The 21,353-nt window shown below is 42.4% G+C and overlaps 1 protein-coding gene across 1 annotated transcript in view; it reads left to right on the top strand.

Annotated features, from left to right (window-relative positions):
* Nucleotides 1-21,353, top strand: part of Ubap2 (ubiquitin associated protein 2) — an 84,850-nt gene that overhangs the window by 34,037 nt on the left and 29,460 nt on the right. Inside the window, exons 3-8 of the mRNA XM_052176266.1 lie at nucleotides 5,552-5,629; nucleotides 7,470-7,580; nucleotides 11,113-11,266; nucleotides 14,183-14,260; nucleotides 15,265-15,319; nucleotides 18,338-18,441. Coding sequence (XP_052032226.1) covers nucleotides 5,552-5,629; nucleotides 7,470-7,580; nucleotides 11,113-11,266; nucleotides 14,183-14,260; nucleotides 15,265-15,319; nucleotides 18,338-18,441 — 580 coding nt within the window. The remainder of the gene's footprint in view (nucleotides 1-5,551; nucleotides 5,630-7,469; nucleotides 7,581-11,112; nucleotides 11,267-14,182; nucleotides 14,261-15,264; nucleotides 15,320-18,337; nucleotides 18,442-21,353) is intronic.

The raw sequence follows: 21,353 nt of genomic DNA, 5'->3' as shown, positions 1-21,353 counted from the left end.
GGCATGGTCTTACTTTGTGCTAGGCTGTCTCTGAACTCACTAACTGCCTGCCTCACTCACCTTTTTTTTTTTTTTTTTTTTTTTTGGTGTTTTGGATTTGGTTTTTTTGAGGCAGGGTTTCTCTTTATAGCCCTGGCTGTCCCTGGAACTCACTCTGTAGACCAGGCTGGCTTTGAACTCAGAAATCCTCCCCTGTGCCTCCCAGAATGCTGGGATTACAGGCGTGCGCCACCACAGCCGGCTATCACTCACCTTTAATAATGGGATTTTAGGTATGTATTATTAAGCTTTGCAATCTCTCTAGTAACAGTGTTCCTCCTCTCTTTTCTCCTAATATTACTACTCTTAAATCTTGTGTCTTTGTAGCTCAGTATTTATTTTATTGACATCTCAACTATGAATCAGCCCTTGAACAGGTAGCAATGAAGCTAGCTCAATAGAAGAGTGACCACCTACCTTGCTAGAGCCCTGGGGTCTCTAGGACCACTAGAACCAAAGCAAAGTGACCCCCCTACCCCCAGACTTCAAGACTCATGTTTTCCCCTTCTTTTCTTTTTTCTTTTTTTGTTTTGTTTTATTTGCTTTTGTTTTTGTTTGTTTTGTGATGGGGGTTTCTTTGTATAGCTAGGGCTGTCCTGGAACTGTCTTAGTAGACCAGGCAAGCCTGGAACTCAAATCTACCTGCCTCTGCTTCCCACCACTACCTTCAGACTGTCCCCCACCCTGCTTTCTAATACAGCATTTTAATCTTTAACACAGGAACTAACTCAGTTCATAACCTGGGGTGGATTTGAACTTCATCAGATCTTTCTCCTCAGGGTCAGTAGTGCTGGGATTGAGTGTGAGAGACCACACCCAGCTAGGAGTCATGTTCTAATTTGTTTACAACCCCCTTTCTAATCTTAATTTATTTTAGTTCTTCTGCCCTCTGTGCCTTCTTTTCTATTTATTTAGGTGTGTTCATTTGCTGTTCTTTATCTTTAGTTTCTTTTTCTTTTCTTTTTTTTTTTTTTTAAAGATTTATTTATTATATGTAAGTACACTGTAGCTGTCTTCAGACGCACCAGAAGAGGGCATCAGATCTCTTTACGGATGGTTGTGAGCCACCATGTGGGTGCTGGGATTTGAACTCATGACCTTTGGAAAAGCAGTTGGTGCTCTTACCCACAGAGCCATCTCTCCAGCCCTATCTTTAGTTTCTTAAGCTATAAACATTTTTCTTCTTTCTTTCTTTCTGGTTTTGTTTAGCCTGAGACAGGGCCTTTGTAGCTTGGTGGCCTTGTGACTCCTGGTCCTCCCCTGGGTTCTTGAATGATGAGCACTGCTGCGATGGCTCAGTGGCAATAGGTATTTTTAGTTTACCTTTACGTGTTATCTTTAAAAGTAAAAATTTGTGTGTGTGTGTGTCAGTGCATGAAGGCGCAAAAGCTTGCATGTGCACATGTGTAAACAGCATACACATGCAGGCACATACACACACATGAAGACAAGCATGTCATGGTTGAGTATACAGCTTGGAGGGCAGCTTTGTAGAGCTGTCCTCTCTTTTCACCTCTATGTGTGTTCTGAGGATTGACCTTAGATCGCCAGGCTCATGTGACCTGCTAAGCCAGCCCATTCACCTTGGTAGTTCTTCAATTGTCTGAGACAGGGTCTCACTGCGTAGCCCTGGCTAGTGTGGAGCTCACTCTGTAGAACAAGTTGTTTTCCTAAAGATCTGCCTACCTCTGCCTCCTCAGTCAGTGATAGGATTATAAACTTGTGTTATGTTCATCTTTTTTTATTGGCTCTACAATGTATCTTTTTTTAAATATGTATAGATGTTTGCCTGCATTAATGTGTGTTCACCATGTGTGCCTCATACCTGCAGAGACCAGAAGAGGATATTGGATCTTTTGAAACTGGAGTTATAGGTGAATTAGTTGTCATGTGGGTGTTGTGAACTGATTGTGTGTTTTCTGCAAGAGCTCCCTTTATTAATCTCTGTGTCATCTCTTTAGTTCCTATCTCCTACCCTCCCCCCCCAGACATTTTAAAGTAATATACAATGTTTAGCTCTGCTATGAAAGGCAATAGAAAACACTGTATTAATATGGGACAAATTGGTCTGGTGTGCTTTTCCAGAAACATCCGTGGTTTGCTATCACACAGAAATGGCTCTCATCCAGACTCCAAATGTAATGCGATTGCTCTCTAACAGGTTCTCTCTGGTTGTTCCTGTCTCCTTGTTCATTGATTATGCTCTTGGGCTTTTTGTCTACAACACTGGGACTTCTCAGATGATGGTGGGTCCAGGGAATGGTTATCTGGTGTCCAGTAGGAATAATGAAAGTGTATTTAAGGTTTCTGGGAAAGATTGCATTGACACCGGCAGGAAGTGTGGGTGCTGAATTTCTATACAGACATCTTTCAGGGTTTAATGCAGTAGTGTTTGGCTGTTAAGCTGAGGTAATAGCGTGAAAAGATTGGGACGAGAGGCTCAGCCTTTAGATTGGGCATAATAGGCCACAGCTGCTGGAATTTGTATTCCCACTCACTTACATGAAATGGAAAGGCCTTGTAAAAGGTGCTTTGTGATTCAGAAACTTCCAGTACCCCCTTGCATCATCAAGTTCCTTGAAATGAATAAAATTTATAATAAAGGTTGAATGGAGCTGGGCTATAGTTGAGTTGCTACAGTGCTTGGCCAGCATGCCCAAGACCCTGGGTCAGTCCCTAGTTTTGCATAAACTGTAGTGTGAGCATTTAGAAGGCAGAAGCAGAGAAGTCGGAAGTTTAAGGTCATCTTCTGCTGTATATAGTGAGTTATAGCTTAGCTTAGCCTGCATAACATTCTTTCTCACTAAAACAAACCTGGGAAAAGCTTTAAAGAAAAGCTTTGCTGTATTTATTGGTTGAGTGTTTCTTATTCTGAGGCTGGCTCCTGAGTGTCTGATTATCTTGCTTCTTTCTCTTCAGCTGTGGTTTTACATGCCAATATGGTTTTACAGCATATTTAAAGTTTTCAATATGTGTTCAGGAATTAATGCAGACTTCAGCTCAGCATTCTGTTTTAGTCAAGCATGGTGGTGCAAACCTTGGTCCCATGCTGAGGAAGCAGGGCATACAGAAGGGGGGGGGGGAGGCGTGTTCCATGACCAGCACAGTCTGCATGTGATCTCCAGGCCATTCCGGGAGACACAGTGAGATCTGTCTCTCAAAACAAAACAGACTCAGGGCTAGTGGAGTGGCTCAGCATGTAATGGTGCCTGTGATCAAGTCTGACCTGAGTTGTATTCCCAAGACTCACATGGTAGGAGGAAACAATTTCTAAACTTACTCACTGGTCTCCAAATGCGTGCTATAGGAAGCCCTTTCCTTTATAAAAAACAATGTATGTATATTTAATTATAAAAGAATATGGTTAGACATGGTACTAAAAAAAAAATGTCTGTCACTGTAAAGACTTAGTCGTGAGAATCGCCATGAACTTGAGGCCAGTCTAGGTTACAGAGCGACTTCCCATGCAGACAGGGCTACATAAGACTGTCCTAAAATCAACAGCAAACCAAATAATAGCAGCAAAAACTCTCCCTCTGAATAGTATCCTGGGCCTGGAGAGATGTGTGGAGAGACGCACAGAGCGTCTGCTGTGCGGTCTGAGGACGGAGTCTGGGTTCCAGCATCCATGTGGCGAGCTGGGGTTCCACTCATGTTGACAAACCCAACTCTGAGGGGTCAGAGGCTGAAGTTTTATTGTTTTTTCTGGCTTCCATCTAGCCGTGGAAACAAAACTAACTCCTGGCCTGTTCACACTGTCCACATGTGCCCAAGTAGCAGTCAGGTAGACTGTCAGTGTGAGTGAACAACAGGGCTTTCTAAGAAAGAACAGTAACTGAGGAAAGAAACTTTTTCTGAAGTAATGTTAATTTTACTAGAAACTATGGCAGGAAGTTTATATCTTTTACCTATTTACTTGTTGGCCCAATCCTGGTATATTTTCAAAAATAAGATACTGTATATTAGCCGGAAATAATGGTGCCTGTGCCTCTACTCTCAGGTCTGTGTAGATTGAGGCTGGAGAGAGAAGGCTAGCCTGGGCTATCTGGAAGACTCTTATCTCAAGAGACAAAAGAAAAGAAAGGTCAGTCAGGTCTGGTGGCAGAGTTCTGTAATCCTGGGTACTCAGGGGCTATAAATAGGACCTCAAGCCTTTCTGGATTGTTGAGTGAGCTCAAAGCCATCCTAGGCAATCTATCTTTTTGAGATAAGAAGTCTATCAAATAGCTCTGTCTGTCCCAGAATTCCTTCTGCAGACCTGTATGTAGTTCACAGCGATCCTCCTGCCTCTGCGTCTGGAGTGCTTATGGGAAAGAAAGGCACACGCTGCTAGGTCTTCTTTCAGCCTAGCAGTTTGTCTCACAACAATAGCACAAAACAACAAGAAGAATGTAAAACACATTGGGGAGGAAAAGAAATGAATATTTATCACTGGTAAGTGCTTGCCTAGCTTGTGGGAGGCTCTGGATTCCATTTTTGTTACTCTAAAAACTAAATAAAAAAGCAAAACAACAAACCACCACAAACCCCAAGTGAGCTCTTGTAGTTCTGACACTGTGCGGTGCTAATATTTAACTGCTCTATGTTACATAGAGAGAATCCTTAAACATTCAGGAGTCTGTTTTCCAAAAACAGGGTTTAGAATAAAGAATCCTATTTTCTGTGGAGCTGACTGAAATCTTTCCCCTATTTATAGTAAGATTGTAAGAGAGAAATAACTTCAGAATTATTCTCTTTAGCTAAATGCAGTTCTTTCACATCAGAACCAATCAGAGTCACTTGGGTGTGGTTTGTAGTGTTGTGTGCAGCTCTGGGTAGTCTGTGACGCCATGCAGACCGGGCAGAAGGGTGTTCCTGAATACGGGCACGGGCACCTCTACAGTTGGCATCCCTTTGCTCTCTTCCCTTCTCAGTGGGAGGGAAATCCCAGTAAGCAGGGAGACTGCTAGGTCATCGCCAGGAACGAGGCCTTTATGCTGTTCAGTTGGGCGGTAGTTTCCTTCCTTCCTTCCTTCCTTCCTTCCTTCCTTCCTTCCTTCCTTCCTTCCTTCCTTCCTTCCTTCCTTTCGTTTTTCCAGACAGGGTTTCTCTGTATAGCCCTGGCTGTCCTGGAACTCACTCCGCAGACCAGGCTGGCCTCAAATTCAGAAATTTGCCTGCCTCTGCCTCCTAAGTGCTGGGATTAAAGGCGTGCGCCTCCACCTCCTGGCTGGGCGGTAGTTTTCTTATGTGAGCAGGTTAAATGTAGTCCAGAGTCCCAAATTAAGTACTTACTTCCTCCCTCCCTGAGATAAGAATTCAGCAAAGCCCAGGGTGTCATCATATTCTCATGTAGTCTGATGTGACCTTAATCTTCCTGTCCCCACCTGTCGGGTGCTGGGATGATGATTTGGTGCTTGGTTAATCAGTATTTCTTAGAGTCATGCTTAGTGATTGAAGAGTTGTCTTTGACATTCCAGCATCTGTTGTAATATTTTAGTTGCTAAAAATCTACCACTTTTTTGCTCCCTAGGCAACTGCTGAACAGATGCGGCTTGCTCAAGTGATCTTTGATAAGAATGATTCAGATTTTGAAGCTAAAGTTAAACAGGTATGTTTCTATCAAAGGAAACTGTGAATTTTTTTTCCTCTTTATTCTTAGTTTTAAAAAAAGTATTTTCTAGGAGGCTGGAGAGATGGCTTAGTGATTAAGAGCACTGGCTACTTTTCCAGAGGACCTGGGTTCAATTCCCAGCAACCACATGGCAGCTCACAGCTGTCTGTAACTCTAGCTATAGAGGATCTGACACCTATTACAGATGCATGCAGGAAAACATTGCATACAACATAAAATAATAAATTACTTAAAAGAATATTTTCTTTATGTATGTAAGGGTTTTGCCTACATGTATATATGTATACCACATGCATTCTCATTGAAGGGTGTCAAAAGGGAACATTAGATCTCTTTGAACAGGAGTTATGCATGATTATGAACCACCAGTGAGCTGGGCGGTGGCGGCGCACGCCTGTAATCCCAGCACTCTGGGAGGCAGAGGCAGGCGGATTTCTGAGTTCGAGGCCAGCCTGGTCTACAGAATGAGTTCCAGGACAGCTAGGGCTATACAGAGAAACCCTGTCTCAGAAAAAAACAAATCCAAAAACCAAAAAAAAAAAAAAAACACCAGATGAGTGCTGGGAACCGAACCTGTGTTTCTGCAGCAGCAATAAGTGCTCTTAACTGCCAAGTCATCTCTCCAACCCTGCACTTGATTCTTAATATACTTAAAAAGGTAATTTTACTAGGAATTTTTAATTTTAAAATAAACTTATAGCTTAGTCTGAATTTGGATTCGATAATGAATTTTGGGCCTATGATCAAGTACTTCACATTGGCAGCCAGATGGCAAGATACAGCACAGGCATGTTTATCTTGATGGCAGAGTCTCAGCAATTAGTGTGTTTGCATGTGACCAGTGGACTGGGCATTTGTGAGACCCACTGACAGTTCTGAGTACCTAGATGTAGAAAGCATGACTTTTGAGATAGGAGGAATATTTTTTTAATTGTAGGAAAGAGACAAATTACCTTTTTAAATGTCAGTGTGATTTCAAACTTCAGTTGACAAAGTATAGATTTTTTTTTTTTTTGGATAATGTTTTCATTTCAGGTTTCAACAAAAAGTCTTTTTGATAAGTTAGCCTTAATTCCAGACCTTTCTTTAATTGCTTTTTCATCCTTCTAGACTCTAGAAAGCATACAGGGCACTCTTTCCAGTGTCAGATATTCCATTCTGAGCTGTGTTTCAATAGTTGTTCTTCAGAACAGCATGCTTTTTTTTTTTTTGGTTTGTTTGTTTTGTTTTTGAGACAGGGTTTCTCTGTATATCCCTGGCTGACTTAGAACTTGTTCTGTAGTTCTGAATGTTGGCTAAATTCAAATGAACTCCCAGTTAACATGTTAGGTATTGAAATTTTGCAAGTTCTATGCTAGTGACCTAAGTTTGAGCATGATCTAGTTCTGAGAATGTTTGTCTGTGCATATACTGTGCTGTTTTTTAAGCTGAGGGTTGTGGTGAACACTTTAAATCCTAGATTGGGAGGTAGAGGTAGGCTGATCAGTTATGAGTTTGAGTTTGAGTTTAGCCTGCTCTGTATAGCTGGTTGTTCCAGGCCAGCAACCACTACTTAATTTAAAAAAAAAAAAAAAATAAGAGACTTGCCTTTGAGGATGTTGATTGGTGGGTGAGTCTACTAGTATTATTTGGGGACCCAAGGGGCATGAGGAATCTGAACCTGTTCTTCGAGCCTAACCTTATTAGAGTCTAGAAGAGGCTGGCCATCGTGTGGAAGGGCAGTATAATTGCTGTTTTTGAATAGAAGAATCACAAAGTTAATATGGAATGCCTTTTTCCCCCCTTTCCTTTAACCATTTTCTGATTCTTTGACAAGCTTATGGAAGTGACGGGAAAAAATCAGGATGAATGCATCGTGGCCCTACATGATTGTAATGGTGATGTGAACAAAGCTATCAATATACTGCTGGAAGGGAATTCCGACACCGTGAGTATCAATCACTGGTCCCGCCCAGTGTCAGGCTGCATTTTCATTTTCACTGTGGCTAGGAGCTGCGTTAGAGGGATTGGGGCAGGCTGTGTTTTGGAGGGAGTGTTCTGAGAAACAACCTTGGGTCATTCACATTATTATAGACAAGCACTAGAGGAAAGTTCCAACAAGAACAATAACTTGGCTGGCTATGTCTTCCAGCCCAACAGTTGCTGAAAGCGTCCAAGCTTGTGGCTCCAGACAGCTTATGTTTCTCATCTTAGTCACCACCTCTGACCACTCCTCATTGGCCTCAATCTCTGCTTTAGTCCAGGCTGGTCTCAAGCTTGCTCTGAGGATGACATTGAATTTCTGGTCTGCCTGTCTCCTTTGTACTAAGATAACAGGATGCACTGTACTTGACTCATGCAGGGCTAGCGATTGTCAATGCCAGGAGGGAGCACTCTCCTGACCTACACCTTTAGCCTGACTTTTGTTTGTTCTTTTTTCTTTTCTTTTTTCTTTTTCTTCCTTCCTTTCTTCCTTTCTTCCTTCCTTTCTTCCTTTCTTCCTTCCTTCCTTCCTTCCTTCCTTCCTTCCTTCCTTCCTTTTCTTTCTTTCTTTCTTTCTTTCTTTTCTTTCTTTCTTTTCTTTCTTTCTTTTTTTCTTTGTGGTTTTTTGAGATAGGGTTTCTCTGTGTAGCCCTGACTGTCCTGGAACTCTGTAGACCAGGCTGGCCTTGAACTCAGAAATCCGCCTGCCTCTGACTCCCAAGTTCTAGGATTAAAGGTGTGTGCCACCACCGCCCGGCCTTATTATTGAATTTTTATGAATATTCCATAAGTATGTTCTTTGAGACTTAGTAATATAGACCCTTACAGTGCACATGCATAGAAAATAAGCTGTAGTGCTTGAAAATCATACCAGGATATCGTCTGCTCTATTCCCTTGATCTCTTTGTGGAAATTGGATTGTATTTGATTTATATTTCTAACCTGAAACTATTTCAGAGAAAATTAAAACAAATAATACATCACCTAAAAGAAAAATACAGCGATGAATGCACCCAATATGGCTTTCTTGGGGCTGGAAAGATGGCCCATTGGCTATGAGCATGAACTTCTCTATAGATGATCTGAATCTCCAGAGCTCTTCCTCTTTTTTTTTTTTTTTTTTAAAGATTTATTTATTATATGTGAGTACACTGTAGCTGTCTTCAGACACACCAGAAGAGAGCATCAGATCTCATTATAGATGGTTGAGAGCCACCATGTGGTTGCTGGGATTTGAACTCAGGACCTTTGGAAGAGCAGTCGGCGCTCTTAACCACTGAGCCATCTCTCCAGCCCTCCAGAGCTCTTCTATGGTAGTTCACAATAGCATGTAATTCTAGCTCCAGGGATGAACTTACACCCCCCCCCCCCCACAGAGAGAGAGAGAGAGAGAGAGAGAGAGAGAGAGAGAGAGAGAGAGAGAAGGAAGAAGGAGGAGGAGGAAGGGAGAGACAGTTCTATGTTTTAAAAGATTGTATGTGTAAAGATGTTTTCTTTTCATGTATGTATATGCAATATTTGCTAGCCTTGTACATGTGAAGGCTAGAAGAGGTTGTCAGGTCGCTGAGGCTGGAGTTATATACTGTTGTGAGCTACATGGGGGAGCTATATGAGGGCTAGAAATCAAACCTAGGTTTTCTGCAAGATCACACAGTGAGTACCATCTCTCCATACCGTATCCAGACATATTAAAGTGTGTGTGTGTGTATTTTTTTATGTGTATGGGTGTTTGGCTGCATGCATATCAGTATATCATGTGCATGTAGTTAGTGCCTGTGGAAGCCAGAATGGGTTTTCAAGTTTCCCCAGAACTGGAGTTACAAATGGTTATGAGCCATCCTGTGGATACTGAGAATCAAACTTGGATCCTTTCTCTGGAAGAGCATTCAGTGTCCTTTCTCTTTTTTCTTTTTCAATATAGACTCTCACAATATAGCCCTGACTGTCCTAGAACCCACAGAGATATGCCTGCCTCTGCCTCCACCTCCCGACTGCTGGAATTAAAGGTGTGAGCCACTAACCCTGACAGGTTCCATTCTTTTCAGTGTTTGGGTTTAGTCACATTATTGCTTTGAGGAGAAGCTGTTACTGAATAAAATTGGAGTGCTGTGAAAAAACAAATACTGTAACTATACACTGCTTTTTAAAATGTTGATATTGAATAGAAGGCGAATACATCCCTAAATACATACCTAAAATCCCATTATTAAAGGTGAGTGATAACCAGGCAGTGGTGGCGCACGCCTGTAATCCCAGCACTCTGGGAGGCAGAGGCAGGCAGATTTCTGAGGTCGAGGCCAGCCTGCTCTACAGAGTGAGTTCCAGGACAGCCAGGGCTACACAGAGAAACCCTGCCTCAAAAAACAAAAAAAAAAAAAAGGGAAAGAATCGGTAGGAAAGAACTTTCTCAAATGGTTTACTAGTGACTTGTCCTGTTCTGGTAGATGTATACCCAGACACTTTTATGCATTACCATTTCTTTAGCTTCCTTAAATATAAATTTGGCAGTGTGTTGGGTAAGCATTTATTTTGAGTCAGTGTTTGATGAAGCCCTGGCTGGCTTTGAACTTGGTATGCAGCCCAGGATGACTTTGAACTTCTGATACTTTTGCCTCAGCATGTGTATGTTATAAGCAGGCATCAGTTGTAGTTGGTGATATGTGTGTGACAAGTTTTTACTTTCTAGCCTAGGCTGGCTTAGAATTTACTATATAGGGTAGATTGACCTCTGACTCAAGGCATTCTTAAGTGCTGGGATTACAGTATGAGCTACCATGCCTTTAATTTTATTCATTTTTCTATGGGTGTTTTGCCTGTGTGTGTGTGTGTGTGTGTGTGTGTGTGTGTGTGTGTGTGTCAGAGATACCCTCTGAAATTAGTGTGTAAGTCACAGATGGTAGAAATCACAATGTGGGTGTCAAGAACCTAACTTTGGTTTTCTTCTGCAAGAGCAACAATGCTCTTAACTGTTGAACCAATTCTCCAGCTCTGTCTTGAAATTTCATAAGGAGGAGGGGCGCAGAGCAGAATCTTTGTTTTGTCAAAGAGCAGATGATAGTAAGTTAGGGGCTGACCATAGTCATGAGTACTCTTCTTAACAGGGAAGTGATTGTGAAGGAAATGGATCAGAGGAGAATTCTTTTGGGATTCTGACTGGTTATGGGACATCGTGTGGGACACAGTTTCCTCCATGCTCTCTGCTGTGGGTCTTGCCTGTCAGTATCTGTGGCTTTGTGGTTGATGACTGACCAACAGCAATGATAGTCTCCCATACCAACTGCAGTAGGGTGACCTGCAGACACTAGGGTGGCTAACCAACAGCCAGAGAACTCCACCTAAGCCTCAGGTGTGCGCCCATCCAGTCACCAGCTTTCTACCTGCTCTCCCTTACCTAACTTCCTGTCATGGTTTTACGTCCCACAAATGGGAAAGAAATAAAATGTAAGTTTTGAAAGCTGTGTGACCACTCAATGATTGTAGACTCTACTTTTTGATAGACTTCATGGGAGACTGTAGGAGGGAAGAAGAAGAATTTTGGAAGAGAAAGCTCAGAAAACAAAGAAAATAGAGAGAAGAGGACAGAGAGAGAAGCAAGTCGTGGACGGGGAAACAACAACCGCAAGGGAAGAGGTGGCAACCGCAGCCGAGAGTGTGAGTGTGGCTCTCTCTTCTCATACTGTTCTCAGGCCCCCTAAAGGCGAGCATAAACCCACTTGTGATGTCCGTGTGTGTAGCTTATCAATTGCTCCCAATGACACTGCGTCACACAGGGCAGTCTGTAAGATCCTGTATAGACTCGGGATGCAGGGGGTGGGGTGGGTGTAGGTTCGTTCGTATGAGGCTGTTTTTCCTTCCCTTACAGATATTCATAGTATAGACATTAGAGATGTCTAGGTGTGTCTTCAATCCCGGGTAGAGGCATGTGGCTTCCTGTACGTTTTGAGACCATACAGATTTACATTGTGAGTTCCAGACCACCCAGGGTTCCATAGTGAGACCCTATCACCCTCCTCCCACAAAAAAAGTTAAAGGAGACAGATTCAGAAGTCAGTATTGTTTGAACAGTTTCCTTTGACCCATATTTTGACACCATTTTACTTGGAACAGTGCAGGAGACAACTTGTTGCTGTATGAGGAGTACTTGTGGCAACCTGTGGTAAGGAACAAACAGGTTTTCAAACAGCTCACAGCCATGTGATGTCTGTAATAGAATTTGAGAGCTTTTAGTAGGAAAATTGTGAGTTCCAAGCCAACCTGAGCTACATTGAAAAATCTTCTCTCAAAGAGCTCCCTTGCTGGGCAGTGGTGGCACAAGCCTGTAATCCCAGCACTTGGGAGGCAGAAGCAGGCAGATTTCTGAGTTTGAGGACAGCCAGGGCTACACAGAGAAACCCTGTCTCGAAAATACAAAAAAAAAGGAAAGAGCTCCCACATGTTTTCTCCCAGCCCTTATGAAATTAGTACACTTTCAGTATATATCTTGAGCTGGCTTTAATAAGATTCCCCTTCATCCAGCAGTGAAATTACATAAACCCCCTACTATCCCTCAATCTAAATTAAAAAAAATTTTTTTACTGATTGTGTGGGTGTACATGTCATGGTGTACATGTGGCGGGGGGCGGGGGGGGGGGTGTCTAAGAACACCTTTGGGGTTGACTTTTCTCTTCACCATTTGGGTCCTGGGATTGAATTCAGGTCATTAGGCTTGGCAGGAACCCTTACCCACTGAACCATGTCACCAGCTCTATTTTTAAATGAAGGTTGATTGGACACTTGGCATCAAGAATGAGAAATAAAGTATTTTAAGTAATAGAAATGTATAATTTGGTGCTGTGGATTAAATCAAGGGCCTTTGCTTGGATTTCTACTTGACCACACTTCTAGCTGTTATATAATATTTGGTTCTAATTTAATTTAATTTTTGGTTTTTTGTGACAGACAGGGTTTCTTTGTATAGCCCTAGCTGTCTTGAAACTCACTCTGTAGACCAGGCTGGCCTCGAACATGAAATCCGCCTGCCTCTGTATCCTGAATGCTGGGATTAAACGTGTGCGCCACTGCTGCTTGGTGGCCTTTAATTTTTTGAGACAGAATCTCACTATGTAGCCCTGACTGGCCTTAAACTCCCTGAGCTTTGCCAGCCCTTGACACCCAAGTGCTGGAATGAAAGGGATGGGCCACCATACCTGGTCTTACAGTTTAGTAATGTTACCTAGAACTTGTTCCAGGGAGAAACCAAGTTCAGAAATGGGTGAGGATTATAGGAAGGGATATGATAAATTTAATGTACTGCAAAAGAGGCCTGGCTTGTGTGAGCTAAGCAGCAACTAAAAAGTGGAGTTAAGTGATATCGGTATCTCTTGACCAGCTTTTGTATTGTATGGATCTGTTGGGAAGTGTGTACTTGCCTTTTCTGGTAGTATGCTAAAAAGCCTGCCTCTTACACTTTACCCTTTGCTAAGGAATGTGTTCTGTGATATATATAGCATTGTTTTATAGTAAGTATTGGTTTTGTTGTTCTTATTTAAAGAACATTTATTTTACATGAGGGTACCTCTAGGCAGAGAAAATGGCCATGCTATTTATTTATTTATTTGTTTACTCACTCACTCACTCACTCACTCACTCACTCACTCACTCACTCACTCACTCAGACAAGGTCTCTGAATGTAGACTGAGTGCCTTGGAGGCTGGCCTCACAGAGATCTTGTCTGTGTTCTGTGTGTTGGGATTAAAGGCACGTGCCACCTTGCTCAGCACCATGTTATTTTGATTTTATTTTTCTTTTTGTAGTTGCATTTGGTGCCATTCCATATTTTGTTCCACACCTTCCTGCCTCTCTCTTTCTCTTTTTTTTTTTTTTTTTTTTTTTTTTTAACAGAGCTGAGGACCGAACCCAGGGCCTTGCTCTTGCTAGGCAAGCGCTCTACCATTGAGCTAAATCCCCAACTCCTGCCTCTCTCTTTCTCATTTCTTTTTCCTTTTCTTTCTTTCTTTTTTTTTTTAAAGGTTTATTTATTTATTATATGTGAGTACACCTATCTTCAGACACCAGAAGAGGCATGGGATCTCATTATGGATGGTTGTGAGCCACCATGTGGTTGCTGGGATTTGAACTCAGGACCTTTGGAAGAGCAGGTGGTGTTCTTACCCACTGAGCCATCTCCAGCCGGTCATTTTCCTTTTCTTGAACACTAGGTCTGATTCTTGAACACTGTTCATCTGGCCTTGAACTTGAACTCACAATTAATTCTCTTGGTTTTGCCTTTTGCCCTCTGGTAAGTCTTCCACCACATGCTTTCAGTTTTGCGTTACTTTTATTTTTCTTGATTTCTAAATGTTGTTTACATTTTAACCTCTTTTTGACCTTCTTTTTTGGCTTTTGAGACAGGTCTCCCTCCATATGTAGCCCTCATTAGAATTTAGATCAAGCTGGCTGTGGGATTAGAAGAGAATGTTGGGTTTTTGACTCTCTGTGCATTTTGTTCTTGGTTTTGTAAGGGCCTCATAAGTTTGGTAAGAGGTTTGAAAATTAAAAAGTTGACATGTCTGCCTTTTCCTCTGTAGTCAAAGGTGAAGAGAATGGGATTGATTGCAGCCAAGGAGACAAGCCTTCGGAGCGAGGCAAGCGGGCCCGAGGCAGAGGTGAGGGAGGAGGAGGACCAGGCCAACTGCTGCTGCCCTGGCTTTTAAGAATGAGTGGAAATGAATTATGAATGAATGTTCTCTAAGATGCCTGTGAAGGACCATTTAGATCATACCTGGTTCTTTTGATTTTTATATTTTGCTTTGGTTTTGTTATTTTTGGTGCTGAAGGTTGCCTGTCCTTGGTAAGAATGGTTCCACCACTGAGTCACACCTCAGATCCTGGAATATGTCATTTTGAGGAGTCCTTTTGGTCATTTTCAGATGAATTGTGAAAACCACTTTTATAATAAGTTATAGTACTGTTCAGATGTAATCCTAGCACTTGGGAAGCAGAAACAGAGGTATGAACAGTTCAGATAATACATATACTACCAACAAAGCAAGGGTAGCTTACTTAGGAGTTGGGGCGGGGGGTTGTTTTGTTTCCTGAACAGGGTTTCTCCGTAGCCTTGGTTGTCTTGGAACTTGCTCTGTAGACCAGGCTGGTGTCCAGTTCAGAGATCTGCTTGCCTCTGCCTCTCAATATCTGGTATTAAAGGCATATACCAATATTGCCAAGGCATTATTTACTTATATTTTAAAATGTTTTATGTGTGTGAACATTTTGCCTGCATATATGTGTGCCACGTGTATGCAATGACTGTGGGGGCCAGAAGAGGGCATCAGATGCCCCTGAGAATGGGCAAGCTGCCATGTGGGTACTGGGGATGGAAGGCAGGTCCTCTGGTAGAGAAATCAGTGCTGTCAATTTCTCTATCATTGTGATCTGCCTGCCTGCCTACCTTCCTTCCTTCCTTCCTTTCTTCCTTCCTTCCTTCCTTTCTTCCTTCTTTCCTTCCTTTCTTCCTTCGGAAAAAAGGCTCATACTGTAGTTTGTGATGGTTGAGAAGTCACCTTGTAGCCCAGATTGGCCTGAAATTTTGCTTCATTTAATCATTCAATAATATATACATATAAAAATACAACTATATTCTATAATTGTGTGTGTTTTTTTTTTAAAGGATTTGGACGTGGCAGGGGCAGAGGGACAGGAAGGTTCTCCGCTCAAAGCATGGGGTAAGTCACAGCCATCCTATTGCTGTAGTTATATTTCCTAGTTGTTCTAGTTTATTTGCCTCTGACCTGTATATAATTTATCCCAGTTAGAGGTTGTTGTACTTCTGAAGGCTTTTCTAACGATAGTAAAAAGAGTGTTGTTGTTGCAGTAAATGCTAGGTCAGGGTTGAGGCCTCTGCACTGCTGGCAGTTTGCTTGGATAACTTTATTGATGTGGTGGATGTGCACATTGATGTTACATCATCCTTCTCTCTCTAACATAACAGCCCCTCCTCGTGAAGTTACTACAATGTCTGCAGACACCAATGTTCCCTGGGGAGTGGGCATATGAGCATAGGTTCTCAGTTGCCTAGTTGCAAGCCCCTGTACAGATGGTACTGAGTCTAGCAATTCTACACGAATGTTTATGTGAAAATGATACTTTGGTCCTGAGTGATAGGAATAAAGGCTGAGAGTTCTGGGTAGGTGTTATAATTAGCTACTATTATTTCTAGGTTTTCTTTCTCTCGTTGTTTCTTTTGTGCTTGGCAAGACAACTTGAATATGGAACTCCAGCCTTTAAACTCGCAGCATTTCCGTTTACCTAGTGTTCTTCTGTGTACATCGAAACAGTCCTAGTTCTTTTACCTCTGAACCATCTCACCAGCCCTTTCAGTGGTAATACAAAACATTCCTTTAGCTCTGCCCATATATGAAGAATATAATCCTATTGGAACCCACGGTTGGGGTGCTGGAGAGATGGTTTGTCAGCTGTTGCACTACTACTGTTGGAGAGCCCTTGGGTTTGGCTCTAGCACCCAGGCCTCACATCACATCTTAGACCATTTGTAACCCAGCTCCATGGAATCTGATGCCCTCTTCTGGACTCTGTGGGCATGGAGCATGCACATGGTGCATATATGTACATGTAGGGAAAACTTTCATACACAGAAAATAAAAAGAATCTTAAAAATCTTTTGGTGTTATGATAGCCGCTTCCTTAAGGCCAACACTAAGGCAAGAGATTAGCACATTTCTGAGTTCAAGGTGAGCTTAGTCCTCATAGCATGTTTCAGGACCATCCAAGCTTTGATTCTGACACAAGGGAAAGGAGACATGTTCACTCTTGATGTGTTAGTTCTCATTGGGACGTTTTTAAAGTATGTCATGTGTGGGCTTGGGTGTATGTTTGTGTACCGTGTGTGAATGTGCCTGTGAGACAAGAAAAGGTTTCCTAGGTACTGGAGTTCTGGGCTGTTTTGTGCTTCTACATGGGTGCAGGGTATGGAACCCGCTTCCCAGGCCGGCAAGAGCAGCATTGCACATCCTACTTTGACCCTTCCCTCCAGGCCCTTCATTGGGAATTTTCAGTGGTGCTCTTTCTAGGCTGAAAATGCTTCTAAGTCTTCATAACTGTCTAGGATTCCAGAGACCGTATTGTAGAAACTTGAAGGTCGTTTATACAAGAGTAGGTAGATGATGCTGAAGTAACTTTTGTCGAAGATCTGTAAGCTTGGCTGGAGAAGTGCCTCCCTAGCACAGGCAAAGAAAATTCAATCCCCAGCACACCATAAAACTGGGCATGGTGGTATAAACTTGTTATTCTAGGAGTATTGTTATGAGATATCCCCTAGAGAAGACCACTGGGGCACAGTTCAAGCCAATAGAAACCAAAAAATAAATAAATAAAATATTTATTTATTCATTATATGTAAGTACACTGTAGCTGTCTTCAGACACTCCAGAAGAGGGCATCAGTTCTTATTTTGCATAGTTGTGAGCCACCATGTGGTTGCTGGGATTTGAACTCAGGACCTTCTGAAGAGTAGTTAGTGCTCTTAACCACTGACCCATCGCTCCAGCTTTTATTAGTAAGTACTCCGGGTGTTTGAGATTGAGTTGCAGTCCTGAGCATTTCTCAGAATGGGCTTTTAATCACAAACATACATTCCTGGGTTGGCACACTTCACTTAGCCAGAACTGGAACTACAGAGGCAAAGAGCAAGGTCGGTGTATTTAGGGACTTTCCCCAAACCAAAATGGAGTAGGTCTGTATTCTCCTTTTGACAGGTGGTGCTGCCTAAGTGCTGGGTTCCAAGGCCTGAATAGTGCTTCCATCATGCTTTCAGTTGTGTTAAGGTCTGAGTATCTGTTCCCGGATCAGAAGTTCAAGGTCATCTTTAGTTACATAGTTTATAAGCATCCTGGGATACATGAAACAGACCCTGTCTTCAAGAATGTTAAGGCTCATGTCTTTAATCTTAGTACATGGGAGGTAGGGGCAGGCATATTTATGTGAGTTTGAGGCTTGCCAGTGCTACATTGTGATACCCTGTCAAAAAACAGAAAATAAAAACATTCAAATCATTGGGCCTAGAGGTTATTAAAGGTCCTTGTTGCCAACATTTAAGTTCTGTCCCTGAGACCTTTAGGGGTAGAAGGAAAGTGTGCTATAGCACATGTGAGTACCCACACTAAATAAAACAGTTTTGTATGAGGCTGGTCGGGATGTCACAAGCCTTTAAGGCCAGCATTTAAGGGTCAGGGAGCAGGCAGAAATCTGAAGTTTAAGGCCACTCCTGGTTTACATATTCAGTTTGAATACTGACATGGCTACATTGAAAGACTGTGTTTAAAAGCAAAACAAAGCACAACAGAATGACCCAAACAAAGACCTTCCCTACATATTTGGTGGTGCAGAAGGTGTATAAAGAATACCTACATCACAGTGGCTTAAAGAGTTAGCCATTATCCAGGATTAGGGGAGAAGTCTTTTATAGCAGCCCTTCGAACGAACTGGAGCTTATTTGGTTTTTGAATATTTTCTTTTTTCTATTCTTGTTTTTACAGACAGTCTGTCTATGTAGCTTTGGCTGTCATGATGCTTGCTATATGGACCAGACTGGCCTCGACTTTCAGAGATCTGCCTGCCTCTGCCTCTGCCTCCCCAATGCTGGCAAGTTTGGTATATTTCATACGGTTTATTTTGTAATTTGATGCTTGCTTTAGTTGTGTGTTTCTTTACTTCAACCCCCCCAGGACATTCAATCCTGCAGACTATTCAGAGTCCATATCTACAGATGGCTGTGGGACAAAGTTGGTAGTTTGGGAAGCTACTCAGAACGGTACAGATGAGGGACCTGGTAAGTGGTTTTTTGTTTTGTTTTTTGTTAGAAGTCTTTATTTTGTTCTTTGTGTTTGAGAAATAGTCTCATTGTAGCTTAAGCTGACTTTGAATTTTCAATGATCATCTTGTCATGTATTCTAGAATTCTGGGATTTCAAGACTCACCACACCCATCTTCAGAGACTCTTTTTGGGTTGATTGGGGGTGGGGTATGCATGCAGTTTGTGTCTGTCTGTCTGTGCCTCTGGGTGTGGAAGTGCATGGGAAGATGTCGGGTGAATAAGGTTGCTGGTATTATAACACCTGATGTGTGCTGGGGACTGAGTGCAGAGCGAGAGCAGCAAGCACCACAGCTGCAGAGCCATCTTTCCGCCCCAGAGCTGCTTTCAAAAGTGTTGTTACCTGAGTAAGCCAGGTCGTGCCTGTCGTTCCCAGCATGGCGGTCTGTAGTAGCCGGATGGCAGTTGAGTTCATAGCCACTCTAGACTGTGGAGTAAAGCCTTGTTTAAAGAAATGGTTTATGTTTTTATTATATAAGCATGCTGGACAGAGAATACTCCCACTCCTTTTAGTTGGTTGTTACCTTCAAAGCCTCTCAATGGGAAATCTCATTGAGAGCCAGGTGCAATGTCTCGTGTCTATTCTCAACCCCTGGGAGGTTGAGAGAGGAGGAATCACTGTGAGTTACTAGGCCATGGAGTTACAGTACAAGTTCAGTACAAAGCCAAGGTGAACAAGAACATGATAATCTGGAATGGAAAGTATTAATCTCATTGATGAAGTTTGATCTACCTCACCCCTCATGTGAATAAGATATAAATTCACACTGGTGATTGAGTGTTTTATATGTGCCATTTTATACATGTGCAGAATTTGTGAGGAAACCACTTCAGTTTTATAACAGCTCACCTCCCTGCTGAAATAGTAACTTTCGTTCTCCAGTAGTAGTTATCTCTGAAACTTGCTTACTGCCGCCATCTGCTAACGCATTCCTAGAATGTTCTCAGCCTCAGACTTGCTGCTGAATAAGCTCACCCATTCTTGCCTTTTCTGAATTCTTCCTGTCTAGTTTAACTTAGCTGTTTCTGTTCAAATTTCTCTCCACACCAGTTCAAACCTGGCTTCTCTCTCAGCTTCTGACTGCATTGCTCTCCTGGGCCTCAGACTGACTCTAGCAGTCTGTTCTAGTCTGGCTCTTCCTGATTGCTGGCTTGTTCTGTCTTCACCTCTGTCTAGCTTGTTTCCTCTTGAACTTGTCTCTGTAAAAGTCCTCCCTCTGCTCTGTTCTCTCTTCTTATGTTGCTTCTTTTCTCTCCTCGTGAGAGGCGCGCATATGCTGTTTAGTCAAAACTTTCTCTGACTGTCACTTTGACTGCCTCTCAGTGAGACATCACTTTCAAACCCAGTGCTTCCTTCTACTAACTCTCCCTTGGGGTTAAGGGTGTGTCTGTATCCAGTTAGAGGGGTTACAGATGTGTACTGAGGGCTGAGACACACCACATCCCAATTTTGGGGTTTACATCATGATCAAATCCTGCAACACACTCTCTGTTTTGTTGTCTGATTGTTTTTGCTTTTAGGCAGGATCTTACCCAGGCTGTCCTCGAACTCACGGGGTGACTGAGGTTAACCCTAACTTTTGATCTTTCTGCCACCATCTTTTGATGGCCAGGACTGTGGATGTGTACAACATGCTCTGTCTGTGAGGTGCTATGAATGAAATATTGTTTATTTGTGTGTATATACGTGTGTGTGTGTGTGTGTGTGTGTGTGTGTGTGTGTGTGCAAGGAAGCACATGTCATGGCACGTCATGCGGTCAGTTTTCTCCTTCCTAGAGGGTCACAAGGATCAAAGTGGGGTCATCAGGCTCTGCAGCAAAGTATCTTTACCCATTGAACAGTCTTTTCAGTGCTTTTTCTTTTTTTTTTTTTTAAAGATTTATTTATGTATTATATGTAAGTACACTGTAGCTGTCTTCAGACACTTTTCTTCTCTCTCTGGCCCCTCTCACTCTTTTTCTTATTTACTTTTTTTCTACTATTTGATTTTCTTTTTTATTTTTATTTTTTTTCTAAGACAGGGTTTCTCTGTGTAACAATACCAGCCTTGTTGCCAGGAGGCACTCAGGCTAAAACTCAAAGAGATACTCCCGCCTCTACCTCCCAGATGCTGGGATTAAAGGCAGGAGTTACCATGACTAGTGTGCTTTTATTATTTTTGACTTTGTGTGTGTGTATGTGTGTGTGTGTGTGTGTGTGTCTGTCTGTCTGTCTGTCTGTCTCCATGTCCCCTGGAGATGAAATGGTGTTTGTCAGCTACCTAATATGGGTGTTGGAAACCAAACTCATGCCATCTGCAAGAGAAGTATGTGTGCTTAAGCACTTAATCATATCTTCTGTCCTGTCTTTTCTTTATAAAAATGTGATAAATTCAAGTCCTGCTTTGTGTCCTAGCCTGTCTTTAAACCACTAATCTTCTCTGAAGACCTAGAGCCACAGGAGTGTGCACCTCTTCCCATTAGCGAGGTTGAAGATGGATTTATGTTTATTGGTGTATTTTACTTATGCTTGTCTGAGGACCACATGCATGCAGTGCTTGAATAGGCTAGAGACCATGGCCTCCCTGAGACTGAAATTATGGGGGCTTGTGCACTGCCATCTGGGTTCTGGGAATCATATTCCAGTCCTCGGAAGAGCAGCCAGTGCTCTTCAGATCAACTGCTTAGTCATCTCTAGCACACAGGAGAAGATATTACTGAAAGTACTTAGCATTCTGGGTGGTTTAAATTTTAAATTGATTTCATTTACCTATTCATTTACTCACTTAACTTATATTTGAGGTTTTCCACACCAGGTTTCTTTGTGTGGCCCTGACTGTCCTGAAACTCACTATGTAAGCCAGACTGACCTCCAACTCAGAGACTCACCT

Source organism: Apodemus sylvaticus, chromosome 3 (assembly GCF_947179515.1).
Source record: "Apodemus sylvaticus chromosome 3, mApoSyl1.1, whole genome shotgun sequence".
Classification (NCBI taxonomy): Eukaryota; Metazoa; Chordata; class Mammalia; order Rodentia; family Muridae; genus Apodemus; species Apodemus sylvaticus.
The sequence above is the reverse complement of the archived record's forward strand: the minus strand, read 5'-3'. Positions and strand labels throughout refer to the sequence as shown.